Genomic DNA, 12,014 nt, shown 5'->3' with positions numbered 1-12,014 from the left:
TATACCCTGGACGGGGAAATGAAACGTTACAGGAATTACATTGTTCAGGGGATGGGTGGGTGTTGATGAGGGTGGACGGACAAAGTTTGTATAACAGACACACACAGTCACACCCCTCCCATATGGCACCATCCCCCACCTTTCCTCTCATTTCTGACAAACAATCTAAAAACAGATCCCGGTTTCCATGGTTACACGTTGCATGTATTTTGAGTGAATATGTGAATCACTGGTGTTATGTTCGTCAGTACGAGCAGTAGGCTGTGGGTGCAGTAATCTCATGACAAGTGCAAAACGGCTACTCATTCATCAATGACTGCAGTGATTCAGAGGATAAACCGCACAATAATGTAAGAATTAGGAGTGACTCTCTGCTGAGTCTTAGCCAATGAGGCCCACTCAACTGTGTTATTTGTATGACAGTGCAGTGCCCTGGTGTGTTTTGAAACCAGTAAACAAACATCTAGGTGCCTGATGGAGACAATGGGGTTCAACCTTTTGAAAGTCAACACTCCGATCCAGTAGCTGGCTTAAAAAGTGATGTGCAAAAATGTAGCCCTGTCATGCTCTTATTCTCTACTTTCCTCTGTGTGTGTGTGTGTGTGTGTGTGTGTGTGTGTGTGTGTGTGTGTGTGTGTGTGTGTGTGTGTGTGTGTGTGGAAAGGAGGGGGGTCTGCTGTCTGGCTTCCTTTTTTGTGCTAATATAACAGAGGAAGGAAGTAGGCGCCTTGACATATTTTACAGGGAGCTTCCTGAATAAAAACTATGATCTGAAGAAGGTGGGGGGGACTGGGGCACTTTAAGAGGACAGACACTTCCTGTGCAGCTGACAGGAGGTCTGAAATCATATCCTGAAGAATTCCCCCATATCACTCACTCCACCCAGAGAGGAGAACATTATAACACTGACGATCTTCGAATAGAAAAAAAATGTGAGCCGCACATTGGAATTGGAATAACCAGGTGTGGGTTTGATGTTAGTTTGAGATAGAAAACTGCAGTTTAAAATTAGGAGTTCTTATGGGACCTGTAAAATAGAATGGTTATTAACCTCTGACACTAAAAAAATAAAGGCCACTTTATAAAAGTAATCTGGGATCACTGAATGAAGAATGGTAACATGTAAGCATGGAAATAGAAAGCAGGTAATGGAAGTAGGACCAGAGTAATAGTATGTATGTGTATGGCCCTGTGTAGAACGATACTCTCACACACACATTCTCTTGATGTCTGTATTCTCACCTGCAAGGCCTCACTCAGACTTCTATTGTGTCCGTCCACTACCACAAAGGGCCTGGTCCTCTCCAGTGGCTTGCCGTGCCTACTACCATGGTGGTGCTCTGGACCTGGGGACAGGGAGAGATGGGATTCATAGGAAAATATTGTCTTATGTCCCTTGAGGCGCTATATTCAGATGAATAAATCACTTTGATACTATAACATCAGTGGATGGAGAAACTATTTTGTTAATGCCAGTAGTGACCCTAAAATCTAAATTCTCAGCTAATGGCAACCAATTACCCAGCCCTAGTAGTCAGTGAACCCCCTTCCCCATGGGGCAATGCTAATGCTAAGATAAAGTCAGCCATATCCCAGATGGATATCCCTTAGTCGTAAGGAAAAATTTATGTGGTATGCAGGCTTAGGGTAGGAAATGCAGGAAACCTACAATTTTCATTAAATGGTTTCAATATGCCAGGAAAAAAAGCTCAGCATCACAATCTTAACTCAGCATGTACAAGTCAAGCTAATTGCACAAACCAATCAGTGATGCCAGATGTGCTTATAACAGCTCATGCTCTCTGTTTCTTAGCAGGCATATCTTCTGACTCCTTTCTTCACACACACATAAAACAGACACAGCTGCATTAACTTCAGTACAAGAGGCTCTGTGTACCCTGTCCGTTCCTAGTACAACTGTTGTCCAGAGCCTGTATTAGGCTAGTTATAGATGACTGGCTGGCTGGCAGGTGTCTCGAGGACTAACAAGCAGCAGACCACCTCCCAGTGCCCATTTCACAATAGCCTACCTATGTACAGTTGAATTCGGAAGTTTACGTACACCTTATCCAATACATTTAAACTCAGTTTTTTCACAATTCCTGACATTTAATCCGAGTACAAATGTCCTGTCTTAGGTCAATTAGGATCACCGCTTTATTTTAAGAATGTGAAATGTCAGAATAATAGATTGATTTATTATTATTATTATTATGATTTATTTCAGCTTTTATTTCTTTCATCACATTCCCAGTGGCTCAGAAGTTTACATACACTCAATTAGTATTTGGTAGCATTGCCTTGAAATTGTTTAACTTTGGTCAAACGTTTCGGGTAGCCGTCCACAAGTTTCCCACAATAAGTTGGGTGAATTTTGGCCCATTCCTCCTGGCAGAGCTGGTGTAACTGAGTCAGGTTTGTAGGACTCCTTGCTCGCACATGATTTTTCAGTTCTGTCCACAACTTTTCTATGGGATTGAGGTCAGGGTTTTGTGATACCTTGACTTTGTTGTCCTTCAGCCATTTTGCCACAACTTTGGAAGTATGCTTTGGGTCCTTGTCCATTTGGAAGACCCATTTGCGACCAAGCTTTAACTTCCTGATTGATGTCTTGAGATGTTGCTTCAATCTATCCACATAATTTTCTTTCCTCATGATGCCATCTATTTTGTTAAGTGCACCAGTCCCTCCTTCAGCAAAGCACCCCAACAACATGATGCTGCCACCCCGTGCTTCACGGTTGGGATGGTGTTCGTCGGCTTGCAAGCATCCCCCTTTTTCCTCCAAACATAACGATGGCCATTATGGCCAAACAGTTATATTTTTCTTTCATCAGACCAGAGGACATTTCCCCAAAAAGTACAATCTTTATCCCCATGTGCAGTGGCAAACCGTAGTCTGGCTTTTTTATGGAGGTTTTGGGACAGTGGCTTCCTCCTTGCTGAGCGGCCTTTCAGGTTATGTCGATATAGGACTCGTTTTACTGTGGATACAGATACTTTTGTACCTGTGTCCTCCAGCATCTTCGCAAGGTCCTTTTCTGTTTTTTGCACTTTTCGCACCAAAGTACGTTCATCTCTAGGAGACAGAAAGCGTTTCCTGCCTGAGCGGTATGACGGCTGCGTGGTCCCATGGTGTTTATACTTGAGTACTATTGTTTGTACAGATGAACGTGGTACCTTCAGGCATTTGGAAATTGCTCCCAAGGATGAACCAGACTTGTGGAGGTCTACAATTTTGTTTGCGGTCTTGGCTGATTTCAATAGATTTTTCACCTGATGTCAAGCACAGAGGCACTGAGTTTGAAGGTAGGCCTTGAAATACATCCACAGGTACACCTCCAAATGACTCAAGTGACGTCAATTAGCATATCAGAAGCTTCTAAAGCCATGACATAATTCTCTGGAATTTTCCAAGTTGTTTAAATACACAGTCAACATAATGTATGTAAACATCTGACCCACTGAAATTGTGAGAGTGAAATATAAATGAAATAATCTGTCTGTTAACAATTGTTTGAAAAATTACTTGTGTCTTGCACAAAGTAGATGTCCTAACAGACTTGCCCAAACTGTAGTTTGTTAACAAGAAATTTGTGTGGTTGAAAAACAAGTTTTAATGACTCCAACCTAAGTGTATGTAAACTTCCGACTTCAACTATACACTGAACAAAACATGTTGTGTTTATATTTTTCATGAGCTGAAATAAAAGACTGCAGACATTTTCCATATGTTCAAAAAGCTTATTTCTCTCAAATGTTGTGCACACATTTGTTTACATCCTTGTTAGTGAGCATTTCTCCTTTGCCAAGATATGATACAGTCTTATACTCAGCTGGCCCCTCCCCGGATTTTGTGTTAAAAGCTCTACAACAAAGATTTCTTAGTGTCCAACAAGCTTTCTCTGCCCTTAACCTTGATCTGAACACCTTCAAAACAAAGATCATAATTTATAGATCAGCAGGTAAGGGTGCTCTCGAGCGGCTAGATGTTCTTTACCATTCGGCCATCAGATTTGCCACCAATGCTCCTTATAGGACACATCACTGCACTCTATACTCCTCTGTAAACTGGGCTTCTCTGTATACCCGTCGCAAGACCCACTGGTTAATGCTTATTTATAAAACCATCTGAGGCTTCAATCCCCCCTATCTGAGATATCTACTGCAGCCCTCATCCTCCACATACAACACCCGTTCTGCCAGTCACACCTGTTCTTCCGGTCCCCAAAGAAAAGACATCCCTGGGTCGCTCTCTTTTCAGTTCGCTGCAGCTAGCGACTGGAACAAGCTGCAACAAACACTCAAACTGGACAGTTTTATCTCAATCTCTTCATTCAAAGACTCAATCATGGACACTCTTACTGACAGTTGTGGCTGCTTTGTGTGATGTATTGTTGTCTCTACCTTATTGCCCTTTGTGCTGTTGTCTGTGCCCAATAATGTTTGTAACATGTTGTTTTGCTACCATGTTGTTGTCATGTTGTGTTGCTACCATGCTGTGTTGTCATGTGTTGTTGCCTTGCTATGTTGTTGTCTTAGGTCTCTCTTTATGTAGTGTTGTCTCTCATGATGTGTGTTTTGTCCTATATTTATGTTATAATAAATATATATATACAGTGGGGAGAACAAGTATTTGATACACTGCCGATTTTCCTACTTACAAAGCATGTATAGGTCTGTAATTTTTATCATAGGTACACTTCAACTGTGAGAGACGGAATTTAAAACAAAAATCCAGAAAATCACATTGTATGATTTTTAAGTAATTAATTTGCATTTTATTGCATGACATAAGTATTTGATCACCTACCAACCAGTAAGAATTCCGGCTCTCACAGACCTGTTAGTTTTTCTTTAAGAAGTCCTCCTGTTCTCCACTCATTACCTGTATTAACTGCACCTGTTTGAACTCGTTACCTATATAAAAGACACCTGTCCACACACTCAATCAAACAGACTCCAACCTCTCCACAATGGCCAAGATCAGAGAGCTGTGTAAGGACATCAGGGATAAAATTGTAGACCTGCACAAGGCTGGGATGGGCTACAGGTTAATAGGCAAAGAGCTTGGTGAGAAGGCAACAACTGTTGGCGCAAGTATTAGAAAATGGAAGAAGTTCAAGATGACGGTCAAACACCTTCGGTCTGGGGCTCCATGCAAGATCTCACCTCGTGGGGCATAATTTTTTTATTTTACCTTTATTTAACTAGGCAAGTCAGTTCAGAACAAATTCTTATTTTCAATGACGGCCTAGGAACAGGGGCAGAATGATAGATTTTTACCTTGTCAAATCTGGGGTTTGAACTTGCAACCTCTCGGTTACTAGTCCAACACTCTAACCACTAGGCTACGCTGCCGCCCCAATGATCATGAGGAAGGTGAGGGGTCAGCCCAGAACTACACGGCAGGACCTGGTCAATGACCTGAAGAGAGCTGGGACCACAGTCTCAAAGAAAACCATTAGTAACACACTATGCCATCATGGATTAAAATCCTGCAGCGCACGCAAGGTCCCCCTGCTCAAGCCAGCGCATGTCCAGGCCCGTCTGAAGTTTGCCAATGACCGTCTGGATGATCCAGAGGAGGAATGGGAGAAGGTCATGTGGTCTGATGAGACAAAAATAGAGCTTTTTGGTCTAAACTCCACTCGCCGTGTTTGGATGAAGAAGAAGGATGAGTACAACCCCAAGAACACCATCCCAACCGTGAAGCATGGAGGTGGAAACATCATTCTTTGGGGATGCTTTTCTGCAAAGGGGACAGGATGACTGCACCATATTGAGGGGAGGATGGATGGGGCCATGTATCGCGAGATCTTGGCCAACAACCTCCTTCCCTCAGTAAGAGCATTGAAGATGGGTCGTGGCTGGGTTTTCCAGCATGACAACGACCCGAAACACACAGCCAGGGCAACTAAGGAGTGTTTCCATAGAAGCATCTCAAGGTCCTGGAGTGACCTAACCAGTCTCCAGACCTGAACCCAATAGAAAATCTTTGGAGGGAGCTGAAAGTCCATTTTGCCCAGCGACAGTCCCGAAACCTGAAGGATCTGGAGAAGGTCTGTATGGAGGAGTGGGCCAAAATCCCTGCTGCAGTGTGTGCAAACCTGGTCAAGAACTACAGGAAACGTATGATCTCTAATTGCAAACAAAGGTTTCTGTACCAAATATTAAGTTAAGTATTTGATACATCAGAAAAGCATATGTCATGCAATAAAATGCAAATTAATTACTTGAAAATCATACAATGTGATTTCTCTGGATTTTTGTTTTAGATTCTGTCTCTCACAGTTGAAGTGTACCTATGATAAAAAATTACAGACCTCTACATGCTTTAAGTGGGAAACACTGCCGATTGTGCAGTTTATCAAATACTTGTTCTCCCCACTGTATATATTTTAATCCCTGCTCCCATCCCCGCAGGAGGTCTTTGGCCTTTTGGTAGGCCGTCATTGTAAATAAGAATTTGTTCTTAACTGCCTTGCCAAGTTAAATAAAATAATATCAAGAAGCTGATTAAACAGCATGATCATTACACAGGTGCACCTTGTGCTGGGGGCAATAAAAGGTCACTCTAAAATGTGCAGGTTTGTCACACAACACAATGCAACAGATGTCTCAAGTTGAGGGAGCATGCAAATGGCATACTGACTGCAGGAATGTCCACCAGAGCTGTTGCCAGATAATTTCATGTTTATTTCTCTACCATAAACCACCTCCAACATATTTGAGAATTTGCCCCAACTGGGACAGAATGCGTGTCCAGCGACTGTCAAGGCAATATCTAAACAATAAGTGAAAAAGGTCTTTACGGCCTACACCCGAATTTACTGTGTGTTTAGAAAGTTAAGGTATCAGATAAATATTAATTGTAATTAGCATGTATGCTAGGCTCCAGTATAGAGGGTTAACTGACTGTAGGATAGGCCTAAAATGTAATGTCATTATGGGTGAATTTGAGAGTGCCCAGGCACAGATTGAAATTACATTTTAATGACAGTACCTTTGAAGTTGCCTAGGCTAAACTAGGGTTACTACAAATACCTACTTGTAAGTGAGGAGTGGGACGATACTGTTGTTGCGTTCAAAAGAGACAGCTTCTCTTGTGGCTTCTCCATTTCTGTCTTATTTGAATTCATATGACTTTCCGCCAGGAGATATTCCTGCAAATCGGCATCGTGCAGCAATCCTAAACGGTTACTAGGTAACGTATTTGATTGAGTACCGCGAAATGTAACAGTCTCGAGTAGCACCAATGTTACCAGAGCTCTAGACGGAAACATTGTTGCGCAGTGACATTGGCTCGTGTCCATCAGCTAATCCACGTAAAAGGTGTAAAACAAGGCATTCAAAAACGGAGAAAGGTCACAGGTTCTGTTGGAGGAAACTATACGGCTACCTCAATTTGCCTACAGGGGCAAATGTCAAGCGAAAGTCCATGATAGTATCCACAAATGCAAAGCAGAGCAGAAGTGTTGCTTGTGCCAGTCAATCGAACGTGTAACTTTATTTCAAGAGGCTTCATTCACCTGCGCCATTAGCCCACACCATAAAGTCCTGTAACCAACCTCTAACCAAGCCCAGCTCGCTGTCCGTAGCCTCTGGCTGCCGTTATCGCAGGGTCATACTTCCAGTACCGTTACCTTCACACACCGAGCTACTACAACATATGTCCATTCCGTAGCGGAGATGAGCCCACTGTGATCCCGTTAAAATCCCAAAGTACTATTCAGAATATCTTAATTCCCGAAAGACAGACTGCTTCGCACATGCAAGACATTCGGGCACAAGACTGAGTCAGTGTATTACAGCGATGGTGTAATCGCATTTCAACCCCCGAACAGGGCGGGATTTTCTCTTGTGCTTTAACTCTTTACTGCCTGAATCTTTCTGCGGTCACATTCTAGACAGCCGCGTATTCTAACCTTACAACATTTCTATATAGCGAATTCTAAAATGACTAAATCGATGTATAAAGTCCTGCATTTTTAAGGTAATTAAGTGTGACTAAATTATGCAATTGTTTACTTTACACGCAGAGGCTATTTAATCTGATAATATCAAGTCATCCCATTGTCTGAACATCCCAAAGAATTAGCTGGATCTACAGTTTTGTCAATTGTCAGCATTGCTAAATAACAACTGCAATCTGCTGAAACCTCTGGTGAAACAGATGCTATTGTTAGTCTAGTTGATTTAACGATTAATTAGTCACAGAAAATACAACTTTGGACAGGGATTCAAAGAATGAAACAATTTCCTTCAGAACAAAACTTGAAAGAAATGAGCCAAGATAAACATTTAACAGTGTATAATGATCAACTGTTCATTCGGCAAGTTTGTTTTATTGCCATTGAAAAAGATTCAGGACCAAAACCTGTAATGGCCTAATATGCTAAATATCTTTATATAACATAATGTAATTTAGATGGTCACCCTAATAGGTGGTCGCCCTAACATAGTACATGTCTGTGTCTGAACAGCTCTCTATTGGGTCCCAGTTACTAGTGGGACACAGGTGGTACAGATCCTGCCCAGGTCCCTCCAGCACTGGAGCCAGTAGGCCGCCTGGGACTGTGCACTTCACGGCCCTGTCACCCCTCTGCCTCTCCCAACACACACAGCACCACCGCAGCCTGCAGCCCAGTCTGGACAACACCTAAACAGGAGAGAGTGGAGGTGAAGGGTAGAAAGAGAGCAGAAAAGTGGGAGGAATAGAGAGTGGGATGGGGAGAGTACAGTAGGTAAGACAGGGCAGTGTTAAATAACAGTACAATTCAATGAAAGGAACATATTTGCCCTAATTAGATTATTGGGTGTCACAGGGCATGGAATGAAAAGCATTAGTGAAGACAGAAGAGGATAATAGACCGGATGGAGAGAGAAGGGCCCAGGAAGGAGAGTGGGAGGGAGGCTGCATCCCAAAGAGTTTGTCTGTGTTTGTTTAGATTTGTCTTGGAGATCATTCCCAGAAAAGAGTAAGCCCATTTGACTTCCAAATTAAAGGCACTGTCATTCTGTCATGAGTTCTCAGAGTTCATCCAAGAGCCATCCCATCAACTAAATCAGGAAATAGAAGGGTTCAAAGACCTTTAGGAAAAAAAATGTTTAAACTCTGTTTAATGAGAGAGGGTAGTTAAATACACACAGTACGCACTGTTCTATCCTGTTCCTAGCTGCATGAGTCGTGTCCATTGCCTTTTGGTGTATGAGATGCGCCTCTTGATCTGCAGGTTATAAAGGAGCAGAGCGCGCCTCTTCTCCCGCTAACAGACAGGCAGCCACAGCAGAGGGTGGACAGACAGAGAGAAATGGGGCAGTCAGATAAATGACAGTGAGCTAATATATAGTGTGTAGAACAGTAGGGCACAGACAGGCAAGGTATAGAAACGTTTCTGTTGAATGAGATATTTGAATCACCCTGAACATGGGTACTAGACTTCACCACTGCTGAATCAATACTGTCCACCATGAGGATGCTTCTGGAGCACTGAACTCCTGAGGCCAGTTGGATTCATCTGTGAGCTGCACACTTTCACCATGTTGCACTTCTCTTCCACATGCTGAATGTGCAGCAGCTTGATTTGTGAAACTAATCCCCTTCAGAGAGCATAAGGGGAGGACAAATAACAGTAATGACACTTCAGCTGATTTAGTGCTAAGTGAAAACAGAGTGAAGGATTGCCCTCTATCTACTATGCCAGTCTCTCCCCTCACTGTAGTTTCTCTATAGGTGCTTTCAGACTGGCATTTTGAACCCAGGCAGCATTTCAATTATGATCCTGGAATGGCGAAACACTTCTGGTTTTTGTTCCTACTTGATCTATCATTACACTCACCTCATCTGGTGTCCCACTTCTGGTTTTTGTTCCTACTTGATCTATCATTACACTCACCTCATCTGGTGTCCCAGGTCTAAAGAATGAAAAAGAATGAAAATCAGAATGAAGAATGAAAATCAGAAGTGTATCGAACCTCAAGGGACAGATTTCACACATGCATTTTCAACCCGGGCCAGAATTTTAAATGCTCAAAATGCCTTTGAAAAACACTCTCCCTGTTGTGGAAATGCCAGCATGAAAAACGTTTGTATCCCGCTTTCCCTCTGTTAATCTCTTACCCCCTCAAATTCTTAGTTTCTCTGCATACAGTATACACATCTTCGCCCCTCGCTGTGCAGTAATGTAGGTAGGGCTTCAGTATGAGCAGAATACGTAGTGTCTAATGCTATTACAATAAGCTGCTCTCAGGTAAGCACTGCTTTACTCGACACACACGAGCCAGTGCATTTCTTACAGGATTGGGGGAAAAGGGCCACATTCACTCTGTGTACACATTGTGCTAAAGCCTATTGAATACATTGAATTATAAACTGGGTGGTTCGAGCCCTGAATGCTGATTGGCTGACAAACCCATATACCACAGGTATGACAAAACATTTATTGTTACTGCTCCAATTACGCTGGTAACTAGTTTATAATAGCAATAAGGCACCTTAGGGGTTTGTTATACATTGCCAAAATACCATGGCTAAAGGTCGTGCCTAAGAACAGCCCTTAGCCGTGGTATATTGGCCATATACCACACCCTCTCGTGTGTTATTGCTTAAATATACCTCCACCAGCAATGGTGCACAAGTTTGCATGAACAGTTATATCCATTACGCCTGGATTAGGCTAGGTTTCTTCTTTTGGTCACGTTCCTATATGCATGTTTATGGAGAATGTGCATTTTATAAGCCTACAGATTCCTGGACTTAATTTTGGTGTTCATCTGGAACAATTAAGGGATATTAGAGAACAGAAACAAGAATGTGCACAACTGGCCTTAATGAGGTAGCTCAGTTTAGCTGTTGAATTTCACACAAATAGTGTATGATGTAAATGAAGGCCAAGCTTTCGGTTAGGATATTGTGTTTAGACGTATGGGCAGGAGTCAAGCGCAGGAGAGCAGAGATGTCCGAGTAGCATTTTTAATAGGCAAGTCCACAAACATATAGGTCAGGTACAATACCAGAATAAACGCCCTCGACAAAAGAGTAACCAGTTACTCACGGATGGAGGAAAACAACGCTCCTTGAACTTAAGCACTCGGTAGAATACGTGAAAAGAAATAAGGCACAACCTCAACAAAACACGAATAATCCCACACAAACCTAAGCAGGCAACAGGGGTAATTATACACACAAATTAAAGCAAATGAAACCACGTGTGACAGAACCAAAGACAAAACTAACAAAAGGATCGGTGATGGCTAGTAGGCTGGCGACGCCGACCACCGCCCAAACAGGGAGAGGAACCACCTTCGGTGAACGTCGTGACACTTTCTCCTGAACAATGATTTGTTTTATTTCTATTTATACTCAGCAGTCGACCCAGTAGCTGCTCCAATTTCCGGGGAGATATCCGTATCACAGCTAAGAACTCTGGGGAAATCCACCCTTTGTGATCAGAACCAGATCGACTGCAAATACTAACAGTATAAGGAGCGCTTCTACTTTGTGCGACATTGTATTCTTTGTTTATTTGCAGGTCGACCGACAGGACCCTACTGTTTGTTCAAACCTTCCCTGTGCCAATTCCACCAGGGATAAAAAAAAAAGGAGTGGAATAGTCTGCCTATTTAAAACGTTACATAGGCTGGGCCCAATGTCAACGTGCATGTTGTGTAGAGGCGCCCAGAGTTTTAATGTAGCTACTACTGAAGTTGATACATTATGACCTTAGAAAAATATATATTTTTATTACTATACCAAACAAAAATATAAATTCAACATGGAAAGTGTTGGTCCCATGTTTCATGAGCTAAAAAATAAGATCCCTGAAATGTTCCATACACATAAAAAGGTGATTTCTCTCAAATTTGTTTACATCCCTGTTAGTGAGCATTTCTCCTTTGCCAAGATAATCCAGCCACCTGACAGGTCTGGCATATTAAGAAGCTGATTGAACAGCATATTCATTACACATGTGCACCTTGTGCTGGGGGCAATAAAAGGCCACTTTAAAATAT

General features: G+C 42.4%; 1 protein-coding gene across 4 annotated transcripts in view; it reads right to left on the bottom strand.

The window, feature by feature from the left end:
- Window positions 1-7,834, bottom strand: part of LOC109901936 (disintegrin and metalloproteinase domain-containing protein 15) — a 40,214-nt gene extending 32,380 nt beyond the window's left edge. For all 4 annotated transcript variants that reach the window (XM_020497953.2, XM_031786889.1, XM_031786888.1 and 1 more), the window contains exons 1-2: window positions 7,051-7,834; window positions 1,243-1,346 (exon numbers count right to left, since the gene is read on the bottom strand). In XM_020497953.2, coding sequence (XP_020353542.2) covers window positions 1,243-1,346; window positions 7,051-7,315 — 369 coding nt within the window. In that variant the 5' untranslated portion in view covers window positions 7,316-7,834. The remainder of the gene's footprint in view (window positions 1-1,242; window positions 1,347-7,050) is intronic.
- Window positions 7,835-12,014: the final 4,180 nt, after the last annotated feature.

Source organism: Oncorhynchus kisutch, linkage group LG13 (assembly GCF_002021735.2).
Source record: "Oncorhynchus kisutch isolate 150728-3 linkage group LG13, Okis_V2, whole genome shotgun sequence".
NCBI classification, from domain to species: Eukaryota; Metazoa; Chordata; class Actinopteri; order Salmoniformes; family Salmonidae; genus Oncorhynchus; species Oncorhynchus kisutch.
Note: the sequence above shows the minus strand (reverse complement) of the source record. Positions and strands in the feature narration are given on the sequence as shown.